The 22,282-nt window shown below is 41.5% G+C and overlaps 1 protein-coding gene across 1 annotated transcript in view; it reads left to right on the top strand.

The window, feature by feature from the left end:
- LOC103802039 (phosphatase and actin regulator 1-like) overlaps positions 1–19,393 on the top strand; it is a gene marked incomplete at its 3' end in the record, with an annotated part of 66,191 nt that extends 46,798 nt beyond the window's left edge. Inside the window, exons 2-5 of the mRNA XM_009074479.1 lie at positions 189–269; positions 7,539–7,724; positions 8,727–8,933; positions 19,063–19,393. Of these exons, the coding sequence (XP_009072727.1) occupies positions 189–269; positions 7,539–7,724; positions 8,727–8,933; positions 19,063–19,393 (805 nt within the window). The remainder of the gene's footprint in view (positions 1–188; positions 270–7,538; positions 7,725–8,726; positions 8,934–19,062) is intronic.
- Positions 19,394–22,282: the final 2,889 nt, after the last annotated feature.

The following is a 22,282-nucleotide window of genomic DNA, read 5'->3' as shown; positions in this document are numbered from 1 at the left end:
AATAGCCACACTACAGCAGCAGATAGATTCTCTGGACTGCCAGTAGCTTTTATTCTGAGATGCTAAACTGCCCCTGACTTGAAAAGGAGAAAAAGCATTTTTTAAAATGCCTTATAAGGAGTAGAACCTTTTAAAACATTAATTTCCATTCTTTTCTATTTGTATTGACCCTTGTCCTTTGCTTACAGCTTTGGAAAGAAAAATATCAATGAGGCAAAGCAGAGAGGAGCTTATAAAACGAGGAGTGCTGAAAGAAATTTTTGATAAAGGTAAGTGTTCTTCTTTTCACAACATTAAACTGACATCCCATATAGCTTTATGGTCAGATGCTACATTATTGTAACACTAGGAATTGGGAATAGAATCCTGACTTGCAAGACTCTGCAGCATAAGGTCTGCAAACACCTCTCATGATTTCACTGTGGGCTGGGCCTCTGTTGGATATGTGTGATAGTTACTTAGCAAATAAAAATTAAAACTAATCATAAATGTAAAGCAGTAGAAATAAAAATCACAGCAACAGGCAGTAGTCACTCACTGCAAAACAGCAAAGCATCCAGACTGTGTGGAAATGGAGTGGGTCTGTGCCTGCATGTGTTATCATTATCTGGTTGAGTCACTCTGGGATTAACTGGGGAAAAGGGTAATATTCAAAGGTTTTGGATCCTGATGAGAATAGAACAATGTACTTTCTTTTGAAACAGCTCCAAAGACATAATAATTCCTTGTTCAGGGTAATTAATTTGTTGTGTTGATGGTATCTAATTTATGCAAAATGACATTGTTTACAAACATCATTGTTTTACAGTGGTAATGAAATACATACTTGACATCTATTACATATGTGCCAATATTTAACTGCAGCTTTTATTTGTTTTGCTGCTTCCCTTGTCAATAACTAAGGCAATTAATTCAACAAATCATATAAAGACATGACAAAATTGCCTCTTAATCTCAATAGAATTTATGCCTATGCTTTAAAGCCTCACTAGTTTGAAATCTAAAAGTCTTTTACAGTACCAGTACAAAAGCTGTTAGATGTCCATAGAAGTTATAAACTTTCACAGATTATAGAACTATGGTGTACTTAATAAATTTGGGAGCATTTAAATCTGCTATCTACTTTTTAATCTAGTTTGTTGGGAATTAAAACATTTCCTAACCCAAACTCTTCATTTCTTTTAGTGAAAACAAAACCAAAAACATGCAAAACACTACAAAGCAAACAATAAAAAAGGGTGCCTGTCATATTTTACAGATTTTACCAGTTATGTATTGTAGATGCTTCTAATCCTTCAGATCTAACACTGTCTGTGCTGTCACTATGACCTGCTGGCTTGGAAATTATCCCAGATGCAACTTCAGGGTAGAAACAACTGGCAAAAAGGTTTGCCCTTCTCACTGCTTTGGGTTGTCCATGTTTTGGAGTGTGACTCAGTGTGATCCACAGCCAGCAAGGCATGGTCCAGGCTGTCACACCAAGTGACCCAGGCAGAGCTCCCCATTCACTGCCTCAGCCAGCTCAGAAGGCAGCCTTCAGTCACACCTCTGTCCGTGTGATCTTCTCCATCCCTGCCTCACATCCCACATACAGCTGCTTTCTGAACCATCTCCATGTATTTCTAAAGGCATCCCCAGGGAAAAATCTTTTCTGTGCAGTCTGACTCTGCCTTCCATGCCAAAACTCAGAGTGATTCCCCCTGCTTTGCTACCAAAGCACTACAGCTTTCTCCACTGATCAAATAATGCTTTAGTTTGTAATCTTCTGTGTCATCTTGTGAAGCAGATACTAAGCTGTCTGGAGGTATTCATCTGAAAGAAAAGAAATTAGTTTCTCTTTATAGTAATTTTTCACCTTTTCATACCAGAAAAAAGCTGATACAAAATACATGCTGCTTCTTCCTATTTCCAGTGCAAAAGGCAGAAACATTGGACTTTTTCCACTGTCAGGTGACACTAAAAGGAAAACTACAATGCAAAAGAGCTGGACTCCTTAGTCAGTATCCTACATTATACCTGCTGGTTGCAAACACAGAAAGCTAAGAATTGGTACCCTTCCCTGAATGAAAGTGGTAGGGCAGAGAAGCAACTGGTAATACACAAGAATAGCAGCAGTAATCAAATTACTTTGATGATACAAGGATATGAGCAAGGGAGTTGTGTAGAGCAAAAGCATTATTTCCTTCGGTGGTGTAATAATCTGAGAGTAATTCTAATAAAGGATATCATATCTCACACTGAACCATAAGTGGAAGTAACGTTTTCCTTGTAATTCCTGTTAGGTAATCTGTAATCCTTCAAGAAAACACTTTAGCATTTCATAGCAGAAGGCTTTATTTGATTATGGTAGCACCTTCCGTGCCAAGAGGCATCTTGCACAGACAGTAGGTGTAGCCATAATGCTAAATCTCTTTATCTCCCATTTCTAAGAGGTGGACAAAGCAAGCAGAATCAGTCTGTGAGTAATTTTGCCTTTTTCCTTCTTAAAAAAAAATCCATTCATATCAAAAGACACTTAGTGTGGACAGACTGACTCAAGAACAAAAATTCTTGCCATATGCTTAGTGCTGCTTTTGTCATATCTTCTGTGCTGAAGAAAGCCAGAACTAGCTAGTTTGTTTGCCTGCAGTTTAAAATGATGCTCTGACCTGTTTGCTTCAGGATTTGCTGGCTTTTCAGAGGGCTCTATGTCATCCAGCAGGTGAAAGTTAGCAGAGCACAGTAAGTCACAGTGTTCACACATGGGAGAGGCACTGCAGTCCAGCTGCTATATTTGGAAATCAACAAATGCTTTTATCACTTCAGTGACCCCCACACTTAAACTGGTCAAGTGAAACTGCTCCAGACTGAACTGCAGAGAGCTCTTTTCTTGGAAAGGGCCAGACTCATGACCAAATCAGTTTCTGTTATCTTCCATTTCCAGGGCTCTGTGACTTGAGTATTCTGAAAATGTAAGCAAAGGTTATAATTTTTTCAAATACTCTGTACTTTTGGAAAAGTAGTAAGTTGAAGAACCTGCTGTTCTAATAGTTTGTGGGTAGGCAGTGCTGAGAATTTAAAAATACTGCTTCCACCTGCAACTCAGAACATAACTCAGTGTTTAGAAGAACTGACATTTTTACTATACCATTGCTCCTACACATAGATAGACACCTTTGATTTTCACATGAAGGTGTAACCATCCTAAAAGCATCTGTCTTTAAAACTGCCCACTGTTTCATGGTGGTGGTCAAAGAATTAAATCTACTTGTAATATCTGATGTCTCTTCTTTTATCTGAAGGTAGATGTGATTGGCTGTAGTGAGAATTTCTGAATATGAGTGTGGAAGGAGGAAGGTGTGACAGCCACTGGAGAGCCAGTTGTGCTGCTGTGAAATCAAAAGCTTTTGAACTCCTCCAGAGGCAGCCTGTCTCAAACTCCATGGGATCCCACAAAATCAGGAGTCTGCTTAGACAATGAAGTCAAGGAGGACCCTAGCTGCTGTGCTAAGATAGTCACCAGGACGAGGAAACAGCTCTAATGACAGGTGTTAACCATGTGTAAGAACCCCCAGTTTTCCATCTCTTACCCATAGGGGTTATGGCAGAGAAAGACAATGACTTTTTCTCTGCCCTTCCTAGACTTTGCCATCAAGAATGCTTGCCTGGACAGTCTTACTTGAGAGCAGGCAAGTACTGAAAGAGATAACCCAAAGGAAAAAATAACCCAGGATTTCAGACTCTCCATTTATCTGCAGAAGGAATACATGAGAATGGCACTTTCCAGATACGCAGGAAGTTCCATACTCCAAGGTATTCCAAGTAAAAGACACAGTGAGAGGGTAGGCCGATCTATGATGTGAAGAACACGGAAGTACTGGTCAGGCTACTCTCTCATGGTCCTGTCCAGATTCACACTCTGCCAACATTACCGAAGATCATGCACTCAGGGAATGTGATTCTCCACTAAGTAGCATCAGGCTCTGTGAAAACACAGCAAAAGATTTAGCAAGTGTGAGAACAAAAGATTATGTATGTTATCACTGTGCAAAATTAACTTTAATAACTTAACATAGCTGGTTCCTGAAAACTAATCAGTTTATCCATGTATATGTAATGACTGCATTACCAGGATTCTCTTCATTTGTATGTCAGCTCACTGGAATAGCTTTAGTACTTTTGAAATAATAAGTAATTTGCCTTTTATATCTGGTTGTCAAGCATGTCTCTGATGCTGGATTAATTCACACTAAGATACTCTTCACCCTACAAATTATCTTATCCACATCTTTGGTCTGTTTGTTGTACTTGAGCAGCTCCCCATGTAGCTCATCTTTAAGCAAGACCTGACTTTGGGTGTATATTTCAGTTTTGATTCTGTGCCATGTCTGACGATTTCATTCAAATCCAAGGACAAGTTTTAGACCCTAGATGAATATTAGAGATATTCAGAGGTAAGATTAAAAAAGGTGATGCTGTCAGTGCAGAAAGCTGTCATGCTTATTATTATGACAAAAAGCAAAAGCCAAAATTTTATCCTGCTTTTTACTTTTTTGCAATCATAAACCTTCATGGGTCGTTTGAATGCTGTCTTAAATCAGGCTAATACAACTTGAGAAGCACAAAGTGCACTTAAGACAGTAAGATTTCAAGATGCTCCATGTACTACGATAGGTTTCCCACTTCATTAAAAATGTACAGACATCCTCCAAAAAACAAATGTTACTGGTTTCATAATACATATTTTTCTCTGGTCACAGTTACAGTCAAATTTAGTCTGAATTAATGTACTGAATTAATGATTATGTTGCTGGACACAATCACTGTCTTTCATTCAGGAAACAATTTCACTGCTTAAGAAACAGTTACGCTCTTTCATGAAACTAGGTAACTGAGAGAACAGCAGCCCTTACCCTGAACACGTGGAAACGTGTGTGTGTTTATAAAAGGGAGACAGAGTGAGCACAGAATACATAGCACTTCCACCCAAACAGCTAAGTCAAAACACATTCAGTTTAAATACTGGCTGGACTGTTGTTTGATTTTTGCTGCCTAGGGAAATAAACAGAGTTGTATTGAATGACCACAGCACTTTGACAGGATGTTGTGCTGCGAACACTTGGCCAAAGCCTTCAGCTTTGTTTCATGTTGCCACCTTTTAGCCAGCTTAGCTGATTGCTCTCAAAGACATGGGCGAGGTTTCAGTGTTGTATGTGTGACTGTGTACGCTAATAGCTCTCTGTGTCTTCAAAAAACCTCCAACAAAGCCAAGAAAGTCAAGACCTTGGTATATATAATAAATCCAAAATTATCAGGAGACCATCTGCATATACTGTAGAGAAGCTCTAAGTGGCAAAAATATAGTTCTGTATAGTTGTCAGCTAATGTACTTTCAGACTTGTTAATTGCTGTGTCCTGACACTGAAATGAGACTTAACTTATTTCTCTTTTCACTATTGTTTTCCAAAATGGGTTGCACATCTTAGCCCTGTGAGGGGAAGATGGGCACTCACTCAAATGATGTACATCTCCACTCAGTACACTGAGCCGTAATATGGCTAATAAGAGGTGCCCAAAAAAACAGATCCTGAAATCCTGAATTTCACTTTAAAAAGTAATTTAAATGCTTAGTGAAATTAGGCTCTGCTTATTTGCCTGCTGGTTTTTAGTCTTACAGGTCACATTTCAGTTATATTTTCAGTCTTCCATTTGTAACCATAGGGGCTGAACACTTTCCTTTATAAAACTGTAATTGAGATATCCATGTAGCCATTGCCTCCAGGTACCGGAGTGCTGTGCTTTACAAGTTCTGAGATAAAAATCATGCAGGTTGACACCATAGAGAATTATCTGAGCCCTTGCTTCTGTTCTTTATTATTTCTAATGTGAAGTGGTGTTTGATAGGGAAGAGACTGCCAGCTGCTGTTACAGAAATTTTGCTCAGAGAGAGGAGATATTATTAGTAACTATAAAAACAGGCTTTCTAAATGGGATCTGATATATACCAGTATCAAGACCTTACACCAGGCAACTATAAAAATTGCATAAAATATTGATGATGGAGCGGTAATGTTTTTATTTGTGTGCAAAATAGGGACATACTCCTATGATTTTGCTTGGTTTTACTTTCTTGATTTTGCATAGAAGCTGGTATAAGGAAAGAGAATAATTCTTGTTCTTCTTATTATTTAAAAAACTATAAATTATATGCAGTGTATATTGGTATTCATTAAGAAAGTTTCACAGCTTCAGTTCCAGGCAATTCTCATTCCTGATTTCCCAGCTTCAACACAGACAGAGAGAAAACAGATTTTTTGGCACTGGATGGGGCTGCATGTCCCCATGGGTCAAGGAGGGTCAGGAACCAAGCATGTTGGTTCATGATCACTTGGTTCATGATGACCTTCCTAGGGTAAGCAAAAGATCAACACAAATATTTGACAGATGTTTCCCAAGTCTTAGTAACCCCTTAAAGCAGATGGACAGAACATTGCAGTAAGACATCTCCAAAAATTGCTCAGCACAAGTTGTATTTTGGCGATACAAACCATATTGTTTTGATCCTTATCCCTGTGTCTTCCATATTATGCTGGGTTGACTCCGACTGGACACCAGGTGCCCACTGAGCTGCTCTGTCATTCCCTTCCTCAGCTGGGCAGGGGAGAGAAAAAACAAAAAGCTCATGGGTCAAGATAAGAACAAGGAGAGATCACTCATCAGTTACTGTCATGGGCAAAACAGACTCAGCTTGTGATACTAGTTTAATTAATTGCCAACCAAATCAGAGTAGGATACAGAGAAATAAAACCTAAATCTTAAAAACACCTTCCTCCCACTCCTCTCTTCTTCCCAGACTCAACTTTACTCCCAATTTTCTCTACCTCCTCCTCACAGTGGCACAAGGGGACAGGGAATGGGGGCTGTGGTCAGTTCATCACATGTAGCCTCTGCTGCTGCTTCCTCGTCATGGAGTAACTCCTCATACTCTTCCCCTGCTCCAGCCCCTCCCACAGGATACAGTCTTTCACAAACTTCCCAATGTGAGTCCTTGCCATGGGCTGCAGTTTTTCACAAATTTCTGCCTCACCATGGTCATGGACCACAGGCTGCAGGGGAATCTCTGATCTAGCACCTGGAGCACCTCTCTCCTCTCCTTCTTCACCGACCTTGGTGTCTGCAGAGTCGTTCCTCTTAAATATTCTCACTCTTCTCTGTGGCTGCAATTCCTGTGAGTTTTTTTCAGCTCTTCTTAAATACGTTAGCCCAGAGGTGCTACCACCATCACTGATGGGTTTGGCGTTGGCCAGCAGTGGGTCCATCTTGGAGCTGACTGGAGCTGGTTCCATCAGACATTTGGGAGACTTCTGGCAGCTTCTCACAAATACCACCCCTATAACTGCCCTGCTGCCAAAACTTTTCCATACAAACCAAATACGTGTATACATACTAGATCTCATTTGAAATCTTGTATCTGGAGATAGCAGATTTCATTTTAAATTCTTTCTGCATCTTATTTATGTGTCTTTTTTGTCATTCTGCTTTCTTCCAACTATGAACAGATGGGGAACTTGCCATACCAAACGAAGATGGAGCTTTGGAGAATGGGCAGCCTCTGGGCTCTGGGCAAGTGCTGAGCTCCAGCCAGGTATCCCTGCCAGCCCTAGCAGAACTGGAGTCAGGTCCAACATCTGTGGAACCCTGCTCATACGAGGTGCTCCCAACTACAGAGATCATGGATGGGACAGGTAACATCTTGTTTACATTGTGATGTAGATACTCAAAGCTGTTCGAAGCAAGTTTTTGACTTCTAACACTTGGTGCTTAGGTCTTCTGCTGTAAAAGGAGGTGACAGCATAGGGATTGTCACTGAATGCTCTACAAGGAATTTTGACTACCTTGGCATAGAAGTAACCTCTACTTCTATGCAAGTAACCTCTTCTGGAGTAAGGCGAAGTCCCTGCAATTTGTGAACATGTAGGAGTAGATTTCCAACTCTACATCTACATATCAGGTGTGCCATTGAGCTCCAGAGCAGAGAGCTGACAACATGTTTAAACCTAGGGGTACAACATCATGCTTTCTAGCTACCATGTGGTGTTGGGTGATGTTCACACCACGCCTGTGTCAGTAACTAACTCAGCCAGCTGCCCTACCCTAGTTGTGGCTTGCTGCACTGCTTCCCCAGCCCATGCAGAGAGGCAGCAATGCTCTGCATCTAGGTTAGCTCCTCTTTCTGCTTCACTTAGTTCTGAGAGTTGTGGACAAAGGTCGAGTGAGGAAAAGTGAGCTGTAGAAGCAATCATCCATGATTTTGCACAGCTATGTAGCCTCTTTGAAACAGAGTAGGCCCCGTGAGGTGCTTTTACATTTACAGGATAAGTTTAGAGACCACCTGCTAACATATCTGGTCCTGAGCAAGCTGTGGTGACAGACCGTCAGAGATGTGACATTTTAAGACTTGATTTATGTTCGAGATGTGGGAATACGTCCCAGCCTGACATAAAGGAGCTGGATTCTGTCAGAGGTAATGGGAAATTCGGCTGTTGTGTAGATGTGTGTTACTCTTCCTCGTTTTCTTTCTTTCTCTCCTTCCTTCCTCCTTTCTACGTTATATGATGTTCGAGTGAAATCTATTAGTCATTCCTAATCTGCATTGCTGTGCTGCTTTTCTTGTCTTAACTTTGGCTGTATCCGCTGCTGCTTTGCTCGTAACGTTGTTGCGTCTATGATGTGGTTGTGTCCTCCAGTGTCTGAAGAGAGCCCCACATCCAATGAATCCGGCGTCCTCCTGTCCCAAGATCCTACAGCTAAGCCAGTCCTGCTACTTCCCCCTAAAAAATCTGCCGCTTTCCCTGGAGACCATGAGGACACCCCAGTGAAACAGTTGTCCCTCCTCAAACAGCCCCCTGCCCTGCCTCCTAAACCTATTGCCAGGATTGCCAGCCACTTAACTGGTAAGTAGGTATTCCTGGACCCTCAGCACCACCACTCCCCTTATAGGAAAAACTGCCATTATAGCAATGTTCTCAATGTTCTTCCTCCTTCTTTAACACTGGTTGCACTTGTTGTGTGTACTGGTAGTGTATCTGTGTTGTACCTAGGGCAGGGATCATGAAATCTTCAGAGTATACATTCATCAAGGTTGCTCCAGGGCACTTCCTCTCTCAGATGTAATTACCTAAGACCACTGTGGCGTTTCCTAACGCTCCTCACTCTTATTCATTAAGGCTTACTATCACTGCTGAAATTGCAGGATGTGCTTTGATGGGAAAGGAAGTATCAGGAAAATACTAGAATATCTTTAAATGCCCTTAATGAGGAAAGGGGTGAGAGTTGAGAAGAAACAGAGAGTTCTGATCTCTCCTTTTGCCCTTTATTGCTTGTACCCTCAACTGCCACATTGGCAGGTCTCCCTACACACACGCTATATCTTTTCATATGTTTATCTTTTATTTGCCCCTCTGATCCTTGCACAGGCAATTCTGTCCCATGACTTTTTGCCATTTTGCTTCCCTGCTTACAATGTCTGCCTAACTGCTCCCCCTTTCCACCCCTGCTCTGACTGCTCCCCTCTCACCGGTGAGTCCAGCTCCAGTTGCCAGTCACCAGGATTTTGGTGTCCTGCAGTTTATGTTGCAGTTTGTCTCTCACTGCATGGAAGCTAGCAGCATTAGAAAACACAGGCTCCTTTTCATGTTCTACCTGTTTTCACAAGTGTCCAGGCTCTTTGGGATTCAAAGTTCTGGGTACACGTGGAAGGAGGATTGGTGGGTCTCCTCTCTCCATCATTCAGACTACAGAAGCAAAGGATGGCTTCATTCACGTAGACCAAAAAACATTCCCTGAATGCTTGTCCGCACCTTTTGAACAGTCTGCTCACAATTACAGCTGCTGCACAGAAGCCATCACCTCAAAATCTTGAGTCTGACCTGAGGTGTGGTGTATCTCTGTACTGGGGCAGCTGCCAGTCTTCTCCCTGGGGCGATCTTGTGTTAATGCTTGCCTGATATTTTCAGTGCTGATGTGAGAAATGCTCAGCCCACATTAATACATTGTAGATTTATTTTTTTCCAGACAGTTAATACCCATTTTATTCAAGTTAAGATATGTATCAGGAAAGAGCTCATTAGGATAGAGCATGTTCTGGTTTTCTCTCATACCTCTACGTATTCTCTTCATGTTTCTGTTTTGATGACACTTTTTTGTTCTGTACAGTTTTGTACATTTTATGTGAAACCTCCTTACTTTCTTTCCTGCCATAATCTGCACATATTGGTTAATGTTTTAGCTTGTTCTACAAACTGAATGGGTAGTCCTATAGCCTGCAAAGCCAGGCAGCAGTATTAATAGCTTCACATAAGGACAAAACCAGCTTCCTATGATCTCCCATAACACTGTCCCAATTATCAGAAGCTGCTCAGAAATGAGGCCAACATGGAAGAAATAAAAAAATAGAAATAGCATAGGAAAAAAACTCAGGTACTAAATGTCCTTCATTCATAAGCCTTTGTTTTGTAAGAGATAGCAGAAGAATAAAAGGATGAGGGCTTCTGGTGTAAGAATTTTTTCCTGCAGCTACAAATTTTGTGTGAAGTAGAATCAGGCTCAGGCTATCAGCATAAGTGAGTTGCATGATAGTGATGACTTTCCAATGAAAGTGAAACAGAACTGTGACTTCTCTTACTCTGTGGTGACCTTTAGTGGTGTCTCATCCAGTCCTAGATAAAGTCTTGTATGTGCATATAGATGGACTCTTGTACGTGCATATACAGAACCTTCAGGGAAAAGGAACAGAGATTCAAATTTAGTCATGGAGCCCTAATTTAGCTGACAGCTACTCCTAGTGGAACTAAACCCCTCATTTGTACAGTCCTTATAAATAAAAGTATTAAGCTTGTTCTTAAGGGTCCATTTACTTTGGTGGTCTAAAGGATATATGTGTTGCTCAGTTCCTTGTGTTCACCACTGGTAATTATTTTAGCCGTGTATAATCTTTGGAAATGAGCAATCAATCCTAATGAAGCATCCTCATCAGTGAGAAGCAGAATTAATGCTATTCTTTCACTAATTACTCCAGAGACATCCTCAGCTTGTGTGTGATAAAACAAGCAAAATCTGAATTCTGGCATTTAAGTTTTTCTGTTCTTGTTGCATGCATATTTTTCTGCTGAAGAATTTGTGAAAAGGTTGAAGGACAAATTAAGACATACCAGGCATGGCTAATGGAGAGTGACAGTGGTTTAATGGTCTGGTAGCTCTGTTCAAGAAGACTGCAAGAGGAGATGTAATCTTGTGAAGGGTTCAGGTACACATGTGAAAATGCAGAAGCAACTCAACTTCTGTCTAAATATACAGATGTGTATGTGTACATAAGTGTTTTGATTTAATAGAAACAGATTTTATACAAATCTGTATTATAAAATTGCCATGGACATGGTCAGAATTTAAAAAAAGAAAGGAGATATATTTTAAATACAAACCTCGAAGAAAGAAAAGTTTCTTTTGTGTCTGACCACCTCTTGCTGTGAACTCATCCCAAAGTTCTTCAATAAAGTCATGAAGTCATGAAGACTGACTTGCAGGGTTTGACAAAGAACTTAATACAGGTTTTAGAAATGGAAAAGAAACATTCCTCAGCTCCGAAAGCATTTGTGAACCGTCTCAAATATCTATCTGCCTGTGCCAAGACAAAGATTGGTCTTTCAGTTGATAAGAAATGCACATAAAAGAGCAAGCCTAAATAAACATGGAAGAGCACATTTAATTTTGGGAAGAATGAAAAGAAAAAAATCCATTTTAAAGGTGACAGAAAGAGAGAATTGCCTCTAGCAAATATAAATCACACAACCTTGGCATACTTCTTCTCCAGGCTGAGGTACTTTGAGGATGGGACAGTACAGAAACAGGGCCAGAGCCAAGAGCAGACTGCAGAGCAGCCACTGGGAGTGGTGCCACTGCTGCTGCAGAAGACGCTCCATGCTTTGCCTCACACCACCTTCCGTGCTCTTGATGATGCTGCCTCCACAGGGAATGTCCCTGTCACAGCACTGGGTGTGGAAGTACCCATGCAGCCCTAGAAGACAGACAACCCCAGGAGAAAAACATGATCTGTAACTGTTTTGATATCAGTGTTTCACAGCTCTGCATTTCCTGTTGTCCAGTCACCCTCTGGTGAGCCTTCTACTGTTTTTCAGATACAGTTATTATGAGACAATGTTCATGGACAGAATTTCTTGCATTGTTTTATTTCTCCAATATCCACATGCAGAACCCAGGCATTTAGGACAACAGCTTCATTTGCTGAAAATGTAGGAGGAGTTGAAATAATCACCTGGGACCAAATTTAATTGGGCTGCTGGGATAAAGTCCCTAGATTATCATAAAGTCTTTAATGGCCAAAAGTGACAAGAAGACTAGTCATGTCTGATTTGATAGACCCTGGTGGTGTAAAGCTCTCTTTGATCTTATTTCATTAAGCTCTTAATTCTCACCAGCACAGATAATGTTTTCTGAAATTAATTAAGTGTTTTCCAAAGGAATCACCAGTAACTCATGAAGTCCATTAAAACATCAGAGAACAAAATATATGCCACTAAGATGACATCTCAGCACCATCTCAGTGTATTTGAGCCAAAATTTAGCCTAATATTAGACTAGGGTGTAGCTTTGGTTGTATCTGGCCACTGAGCTATTGCCTTTAAGCTTTGAAAACTCTTGCATTCTCTTGCTTTCCTCATTCAAGATTTTGAAGAGACATATAGCACATTTTTAGTTCTGAGATTGTGCTTTCTAGTTATGTCTATGTAGAGTCAGAACTAATTCATAATTAAAGACAAACATATAACAGGGTAGGAAATGTTAAAAGTCCTCAGAAGTTACTACTGATAAGATGGATGAGCCAAGAATGAGGTTTGAGAACATTAATGCCTGGAGTCCTGCTGCATTGCCACAACACAGCTGGTTTATAAAAGCATTTGCAGCTACAATTTATCCAATAAATACTCTTTGCAGTATTGTATAATGGAATAGTCACATGTGTCAGGAGTCTCCTCTGCAGATGAGCCTAAGACATAATCCATAAGCTTCCTCCACTGTGATGTTACCCTCCAGCTACCCACCCTGGCAAGCTGTATTCATGGAGAGAGGTTACATTGACGTGGGGGCAATGGACACTTCTCTCACTGTTGTTCTTGAGATTGAAGCAGGAGAGCAAAAGCAATTCTCCTTCATCAGGTTCTCATGAGAAACTGGACACTGATGCAGTTGGTCTCTCTATTCTTCCCCTCAACGCTGTTACCTGGAGGGCAGTTCCAAGCACATATAGGCATCAGGAAATTTTGTCTTTGAAACCCTCTTCAAGGTCCTGCACAGGAATTCGTGCAGAGCTCTAGTTTTCAACCTTTAGGCTAAGTATGCCTTGCTTTTGTTCTCCAAATTCAACTTGAGCCTTGGATGCATACTTGGTGCAGAAGAACAGCAAAGAATTTCTGTCTCAAATTTTCCCTGAAGACATGGCTGCAGATCTTGCTGTAGTCAGCAAGAGATGCATGGCAAATCTTTGAAAACAGTTTTTAATTTGTCTTTATGAATCTGCTGAAAAATTCATTAAAATAAGAACAGAGACTCCTGCTGTTTAGGCACAAGTGATTACCGGAAAGAAGACCTGAAAAAGTTAAAGCTACTTGTCCAAATGCTGCCAGCAATTATTGGGCACAGTACCTCATTTCCATTATGGAGCTCCCTAAGCAGGCCACACTGGGTTTTGCACAGGTGTGGTTTTTGGCACATTACTTTACAGAATTACTTGCATGTAATTTAAAGAGTAACTCATTAGCTTTATGACAAGTTGTATTACTTTTAGGTGTGTATAATACAGCAAAGGACACACTATAAGGTCATTCAGGTGGGAAGGAACCTCAGCAGGTCTTTAATCCAACTTCCTGCTCAAAGCAGGGCCAGCTATGGGATCAGACCAGGCTGCTCAGGCCTTTGTCCAGCTGGGTCTTTATAACCTGCTTCACTATTTGTCTCTTCTCATGGGGGGAAAACATTTTCCTTATAATCCAGTCTTGAATGTCTTTTGTTTCACTTTTTATCCACTGTCTCTCCTTCTCCCACCATGCATCACTGTGAAGAGTCTGGCTCCACCTTATTGATAACCTTCTTGTACTGCAAGGCTGCTGTTAGGTGTCCCCCCTGCAAGCTATCTTTTCTCCAAGCTGAACAAGCCCCAGTGCCTCAGGTGCCCTAGCCCTTAACCATTGCAGTGGCTCAACTCATTCTATGTTTTTTATATCTTTTCTGGGGGTCCTAAGCTTGCACACTAGTCTAGATACAGTCTAGGAATGATGAATTGAAGGGGATTATTTCCTTTGATCTCCTAGCTGTGCCTCACACCACCCAGGAGTCTCTCAGCCTTCCTTGCTGTGAGGGTACAATGTTGGGTTATGAAGAGTGTTTCTACCACTGGCAGTATAGCAAACACAGCCAGCTCTGCTGCAAGCCCAGGATTCCCAGGCATGCCTTCTTTCTCCATGCAGTAGTTGAGCTGGAGCAGAATTTGAAGATTTTAATAAGCTTTTCTACCAAGCCTGCTGGAGCAGCATTTGCTGCTGTACATCCAGAACTTCCTGTCACCCTATCTGCAGCAGTCGTATCTGCAACATGTGCTGACCAACCTTCCAGCCATGTTCAGTGTCTAGGAAGCATCAAATGTGGTGTAGTTAATGTACAGCTCCAGTGTACCACAAACACTTCAGAAGAACCTTACATGAGCAAACCTGTGTAACAAATGTTTATCATGTGTTTATCTATCTCTGGAAAATCCAAAAGGAAATGCAGCAACTGTAGCTGTTAGCAAAATGATACGGAAGGGGTAAGGGCTGACCTGCTTGTCAAAGGTCTGATGTGTAACAAATATTGTGGCATCCACAACTATCTTTTAAGTTATTTATTGTCATCCGCAGTGGGGAGGTTGATGTCTAACATCCTTTTCATCAATTCTAGCATACAAGTTATTACTTAGCTGTACACAGTGCTGGAGTGGTCACAACCCCACTGGGAACCAACATCTTGCAAAATTGCTCATTATTCTCTTGAGCATGAAGAACCTCAGCCAGAAGAGATTAATCAGAGGTGCACACCTGGCTTCACGCAGTTTGCTTCTTCTCTGTCACATGAGTGCTTTGTGCAATGATTTAAGACTCTGGTAATGATGTGCTGACAAGACACTTACAGATTCCTTGTTCATATTTCCCCTGTCCAGCTTCATATTCATCTACAAATGCCCATGTCTGATAGATATGCCATGCTGGAGACAATAACTGTTTCCGCCCTTCATTCATAAATTATGTACATTGTGAAATTAAAACAGAGGAAAGAATTGTAAAACACAGTAATCTTGCTCATACATGCAGGGAGAAGTTGTTCCATCCTTTGCTCTAGATGATGGTAGTGCAGTTTCCAACAATGCCTGGAGCCCATGGATTTGGGCAGGGCCCCACTTGTTAATTGTACTCACCGATCTGACCACAGAGTAAAACTTGCAATACCAATGTCTCCATTACTGATGTCAGTGAAGATATACTGTTACATTTCCAAGAGAATTGATCAAACTCTCCTCCCACTGTAGTCATTCTCCTCTTTGCCATTATTATAAACAGACAAGTAGAATTCTTCTAAAGGTGAAGGGCATACAAGTAGATCTAATGCCTCCTCTGGTTAATTTTCAAGGATTTATTTTGGTATTAGGACCATATTCAGACAGGCTCAAGAACCTGCATGAAACACAGTCAGTCTGAATAAAGACATGAATGGGCAAGATTTTTAGCAGATGTCCAGTGGAGTCACCCAGCAATGAGATCACTGAAAACATGTTAATGTGAAGGATTTATTTAAATTTCAGTGGAAACTAAAGGTCCATACGTTTGTTGTGGAGTGGAAACCAGTGTGTGTGCATCTGATTCATGATGAAATATGTGGCTACTCAGATGAATTAAGCTAGACTTGTTCTCCTGCGAAACTCCAGAGCTGCAGTGCCTGTGTCACAACCCTGCTAAATGGATGCTTGCATGAGAAAAGAAATTTTCACTATATTTTAGAAGAAAGAAGGATTCCTGTTTGCTTTATACCTGGACCATTTGACATGTCATGCTCACTCCCAACGTACAGTATTGCTCTGATCTTCAAGATCACAAAAGGCAGCAAACCCAGCTGATGCTTACAGTTATTCTTTTGTCAAAAGCAATAGATGCCTACAGTTGGATCTCTTTAAATTCACCATTATGGGTGACTGCCACGGAGTGATGGGCCGTCCAGGCATGGGCACTCTCAAATGAAAGCTTTAATTGAGATACAGCAGAAAAGGATCTAAAACCAACCATCAAGCCTGTATTTGTCAAAATGGAAGTGCAGATTTCAGTGTAGTCGTTGTAATTTAGGACAAGCTCTAGAAGTGAAATTGCCTGAAGCACAAGCCTATGAAAAAAACCACTTTGTTACTACAAATCCTGTAGGAGCCTTATTCTCAGGGCTCTATACAATTTGCTCTTTACTCTTTCTGTTATTTACCTTTTATTGAAGAGATGTATTCTTTTATGCAGGATACAAAAAGGGAATATATGCAGATAACATGTATGTAAGATAAACAAGATAATTTGAAGACCTTTGTGTGCTTGAATAGAAAATCCTCTAAGTATTTTTTTTGCACTGCTTTGGCAAACCCACGAGTTACATTTCAGCCTTGCTGGAGCCATCAGAATTTTTGCCTGGAAAAGACAACATGTCAGGTGGATTTGATATTACATTCAAAGCCAAAAGACTTGGATTCTACTCTCTGTAACTCTCCCACTCTGCAATGTAGAAAGGCCTCTTTTTCTCTATGCCTCTATGTCGTGGTCTAACCCCAGCCAGCAGCCAAGCACCATGCAGCTGCTTTCTCACTCCCACACCAGCAGGATGAGCAAGAAAATTGGAAGGGTAAAAGTGAGAAAACTCATTAGTTGAGATAAAGGCAATTAAATAGGGAAATCAAAAGCTGTGCACACAAGCAAAGCAAAACAAGGAATTAATTCACTGCTTCCCATGGACAGGCACAGCCATCTCCAGAAGAGCATGAGTGTAATGGTTATTTGGGAAGACAAACACCATCACTCCAAACAACTCCCTCTTTTCTTTTTCTTCTCCCCAGTTTATATACTGAGCATAATGCTATATGGTATGGAATATCCCTTTGGTCAGTTGAGATCACCAGTCCTGGCTGTGTCTCCTCCCAGTTTCCCATGCATCCCCAGCCTCCTCACCAGCATGGCAGTACAAAAAGTAGAAAAGGCCTTGGCCCTGTGCAAGCACTGCTCAGCAATAATGAAAATATCTCTATATTATCAATCCTGTGTTCAGCACAAATCCAAAGCACATCCCCATACCAGCCACTGTGAACAAAATTAACCCAGTCAAAACCAGCACACTGTATTTCATCTTTGCACTCCCTTTGACTCCTCCATGTTGTTAATCTAACACTCTGAAGAAAGGGAAAACATACTGTCAATGTGTTGTTCCTAGTGTAGCAAAAACACTAGTATCAAGTGGACACTGTGAATGCAATGAGGCTATGACTAGCACTAAAATTAATGATAAGACCTATCCAAACTTCGCTCTATGAATGGTCTTTTTCCACCTTATGATCCTTAATAATTTTCAGGAAGTGTTAGTGCTTGGAAGTCCTCATATCAACCTTGTGCACCCTGGCTATTAGATATGGATACTAGTATAGGCAATACCCAAAACAGACAGGGAGGGAGAAAAGAATGAAGGGGCAGAGGAGAAAGATAGTTAATAATAATAAAAAGAACCATCTGGAAAAGGACTTTAGAAATCTGATAGTGCTCAGGAGGGTGATGACTTTTGGTACCTGGAGAGCAACATCTTAGTCCTGAACTTTCTTGGGTCAAAAGAAGATTCTGGCCCTGCAATTCCCTTACCATGTTGCAGCAAGAAGAGTGGACTAAAGCAGCAAGAAACCAAAGATCATGCAAGCCTTGCCTGCAGAGTTACATTGCAGAGCCAAATGTCTGCAGTATTCCAGGCTGGAAAGGGCCTGGCCTTCCTCCTACAGACAAACTCACAGTTGCAGCTCACAGTGTATGTATTTGCTCTCTTCTTTGCTTTTAGCATGTGTTGTGACCATTCTCCCCACCCATCTTGGCAATGACAAGCCCTCAAGTTACTTCTTTTCCCTTCTGGAAATATTTCACAATGCAACTCCAAGAATCTCCATTCTGCAGTTGAGTTCTGAAAGAGGGGTCTGTTTGTGGACCTCTCATTGATTTCTCATTGAAGTCAGGGAAGTCTTTGCCTGGCCAGTCAACTGTGAGTTTCAGTGAACATGCCGAGAGTTAAAAAGGTAAAATTCAGTGCGTGAGTCCTGAGAAAAGTGCCTGCCAAGTCTTCTGTAAAAGCATACATTAGTCCTAACAATCTACTACCTTTTATACTTTTATCCCCTTGTACCCTTTGTTTTTCCAAACCACTCCTGTTTAGTATTCAAACCCTATTTCTCTTTTGCCCTGTAACGTAAATTTTTACACCAGATGTTTTGTACATTACAAAGCTGTAAGAAGCATGACTTGTAGTAATTGCACTGCAGTGGCTGAGAAGGATCAGGAATCCCTGAGCTTTTGCTCTGGCAGTGATGGTGGTGAGTCATCCTGTAACTTCAGACCCCAAATTGCTCTCCCTCTATTTGTGTGCCCGTTGAGTGGAAGATGTTGCACTTACCTCACAGGGCTATTTTGGAGGATTAGCTTTAAAGCATCAAAGTGTGCCACAAGCCTTGTGAAACATTGTTTAACGTGTTTATTAAGGGGTGTGTGCAGCCCAGGGATGTTTTTTGTGAGACTCAGAAATGCTGCAAAACAATATTTTTTCTGAAGCCCATGCTGAGCACGGTTGTCTGTCACAGCAGGGAAGGGGTGCACACTCCCATGTTGACTAGCACCTTCAGTACCTGCTTGCCAAGGTAGATACTGTCACCTCCATCTTACTGATGTGACAATTAACACCAGGGCTCTCTTTCTTCTGTTTTAGATCCTGGCGCTCCTGTGAAACTGCCTTGTATGCCAGTTAAACTGTCACCTCCACTACCTCCAAAGAAAGTCATGATTTGCATGCCTTTAGGGGGGCCAGACCTCTCTCTCTCATCCTATTCCACGCAGAAGAGCTCTCAGCAGCCTTTGACCCAGCAGCATCACACTGTCCTGCCATCCCAGTTAGCAGCTCACCAGCACCAGCTCCAGTACGGCAGCCACAGCCAGCACATTCCTTCTGGGTCCAGCACGTTGCCCATTCACCCTTCAGGGTGCCGGATGATAGAGGAACTGAACAAAACACTAGCCATGACCATGCACAGGCTAGAAAGGTAATGAATCAACTTTTTGAATTGCATATTGGTGTGTGCTGTTTCCTGTTGACCTCGGTATCAATATCATCACTTGAGTTATGTTCATAGTACTTGAATGAAGTGTCTCCTCTGGGGTCTAACAACTTGCGGGCAGAGTCATTGCTGGAGAAACAGAGACAGTGAAAGAGCTCTTCCAGGCTTGTTTGAAAAGTTTGTGGCAGAAAGAGGATAAAGACCCAATTTCCTGAACCCCGTTGTCCTGTTCAAGGAAGCAGATAATATAACCAGTGAAAAAGAATTTAATAGGACATGCCTGGCTTGCAATATATACTGTAGAGTGCATAACTGCAGAGCTCTGGTTGTGTGGAGGATTGCTAAATGCAAGGAAAGGAAGATTCAAAAAAGAGGAATAAGAATCAAATGTGCCACTCAAGCAGGGCATCTGGTTAGTATTACCAATTAGCTCAAAACAATCTATGTGGACTTAAGTCACTTGGAGGGGGTTTAATACAGTATTTTAATTATTTCGATTAATTTAAATGAAATTATATATTTGATCTTAAATATTTAACCTGTTTCACAGCAGCTGCCTTCTTAGCCATTTGCATTTGGAGGAAAGTAGCACATTTGATGAGAAGGGCCTTACCCACCTTGGGGCTGTTGTTACTGTCACTTATGAATATCTCTGAATGTTGCTCCAAATAGGCTGAGTATGTGAAGCATGTTTTACAAATGTAAGATCAGCAAACTTCAGAAAATTTATTTCATCTTTTAGAGGAAAACTGAGGAAGTCCCAGAACAGAGAAGGTAGTCCTAAAAATGACGTGTTTTATTTAGTACCAAGGGCAGCTTTGTAGCCAGCTTTTCTAGGACCATCAGATCACCCTTCTGTTACGCAGGTAGCTAAAATATTTGGTCTAACAGACAAAGTACCTAGTGATTTATCCCAATACTTCTTTGTGATAATGTTGCCTTCGTTATATTGCATAGCTGAAAATAATCGGATTGTTGATGGCAGATTCTCCTTACTGCTGAAAAACAGTCAGACCGGAAGCTGTCCCACACTGCCAGCTTATTTTAGTACCAGAATAGCAAGATGCCTGTGATTATGTCATGGGAACTCATGTTGCTGCAGCACGAAGAAATTGTCAGCTGGGGAAAAACAGCTAGAGCTATGAATGAGATTCCTATTCCCATCAGTAAAAGAGCTACAGAAGTAGGATTAGAAAGAGCATCCACATTGCACACACACACTCACACCCTGCCATGCCCAGTTACTACCAATTTTCCTCTCACATTGCCAGCATGGCTGGTCAGGTGCACCTGGATCACCCCAAAGCTCAATGCACCAGGCACAGAGGGGAGCTGTTGTCTCCCAAAGGTTCCTTTGAGGCTGCACTGCCCATGCCATCTCCAGCTTAGGTCAGATGTTTTACTGTCTGACTCACACTGTGGGCAGAAGGCACTTTGTTATCCTGAGTCCAGTGAGATCTCTTAGAGTATGACTTCATTGTGGCATCTGTTGCCCCATAGCAATGAATGCTCCAATTTCTAGTCATCCATCATGTTTATGTCTACAAGTACATTTAAGTGATTTAAAGAAGGTGATGCTGTTTGGTTTTAACTGTTAATTTGAAGCTGAAGCTCTGCTGCTTGTTAAAAACAGAGTAAGCAAGGATTCATTTCCCAATTGCCTCTCTCTGCAGAAGAAAATAAGAAAAGGTTGTGGCACTGACATTTCATATTTAAAATTAATGTGCATCTGAGTTCATGATATGCAGAGAGTTGATTTTTCATGGCCTTTTTGTGTTGATTAACCGTTATTTCCATCATGATTTAATGTATTGAGGAGTACAATTGTGCTCCTCAAAACAAATGAATAACTTTTGCATTCACAAGGGAGAAAATAGGTAATGACCATTTCCTCTGCAACAGCAATTGTTATTTTAGTAGTATTTAGAGGTAAAAATATTTCAAACTATTTACAGGTCTGTGGAGCTTACACTTGATGTTAGATTCTTAAATTGCTTTTTCAAGCCACATTGTGATACAGGTAAATTTGCTAAGTTTTCTTGAAGATTTGTGCACATCCTTAAAATACAGTTGTTTAACTTGGGAGAGGATTATGCCACTGTTTATGTCATATTTTCGACAGTAGTTGTTTTCCCTTAATTGTGTAAGATCTGCATTAAACCCAAAAGAAATTATACTGCGGTATTTGTCATTGTACATTTCAGCCCAAAAACTCTTGAGGGCCTGTTAAAACTGCAAAAATGCTAGATCTGCTTCCCTCTATTTAAAATTTGGTAGTGTGCTCTCTGATTTGGAGCTGGGATCAGCTGCCTGCGGCAGGGAGGCTCGCACAGCTGACCGGGGCGGGACTGAGCTCGTTGGAGGGAGATTTAAACTGCCCCAGGGAGCACAATGCCCCAGAGCTGCGAGCAGGAGTGGGCACGGCAGGGAGGGCAGGTAGGACACAGTCACCCTGCTTTCTTTTTTTTTTCTGCAACTCAGCTAGACCCAGCAGTGGTATCTACGCGAGCAAAAACTGTTGCTGCTGCTCTCAGGAGGAATGTTCTAACCCAGACAGAGCCCTCCGTGCAGGATGCAGCTGTGCAGGTCACTGCTGCACAGACTGCCTCGGTCTGGTGTTAGTTTCAGAGGACAGTGTGAGTCACACCTGCATACGATGGGAGCAGGTGAATGATTTGCTCTGCCTGGTGGCAGAGCTCAAGGAGGAAGTAGAGAGGTTAAGCAGCTTTACAGAGAAAGGGCTGGTGGGGTCGTACCTTTTTGAGCCCAAAAGAAATTCAGCATGAGCTGGTGAAGCTCTGCCCATCCTGCCCTCAGGCAGAGGGAGCAAACCAAGTAAATGAGAAAGGAAACAAGTCCCTGATGGAAGAGGTA

This window comes from Acanthisitta chloris, unplaced genomic scaffold (assembly GCF_000695815.1).
Source record: "Acanthisitta chloris isolate BGI_N310 unplaced genomic scaffold, ASM69581v1 scaffold18295, whole genome shotgun sequence".
Lineage (NCBI taxonomy): Eukaryota > Metazoa > Chordata > Aves > Passeriformes > Acanthisittidae > Acanthisitta > Acanthisitta chloris.
Note: the sequence above shows the minus strand (reverse complement) of the source record. Positions and strands in the feature narration are given on the sequence as shown.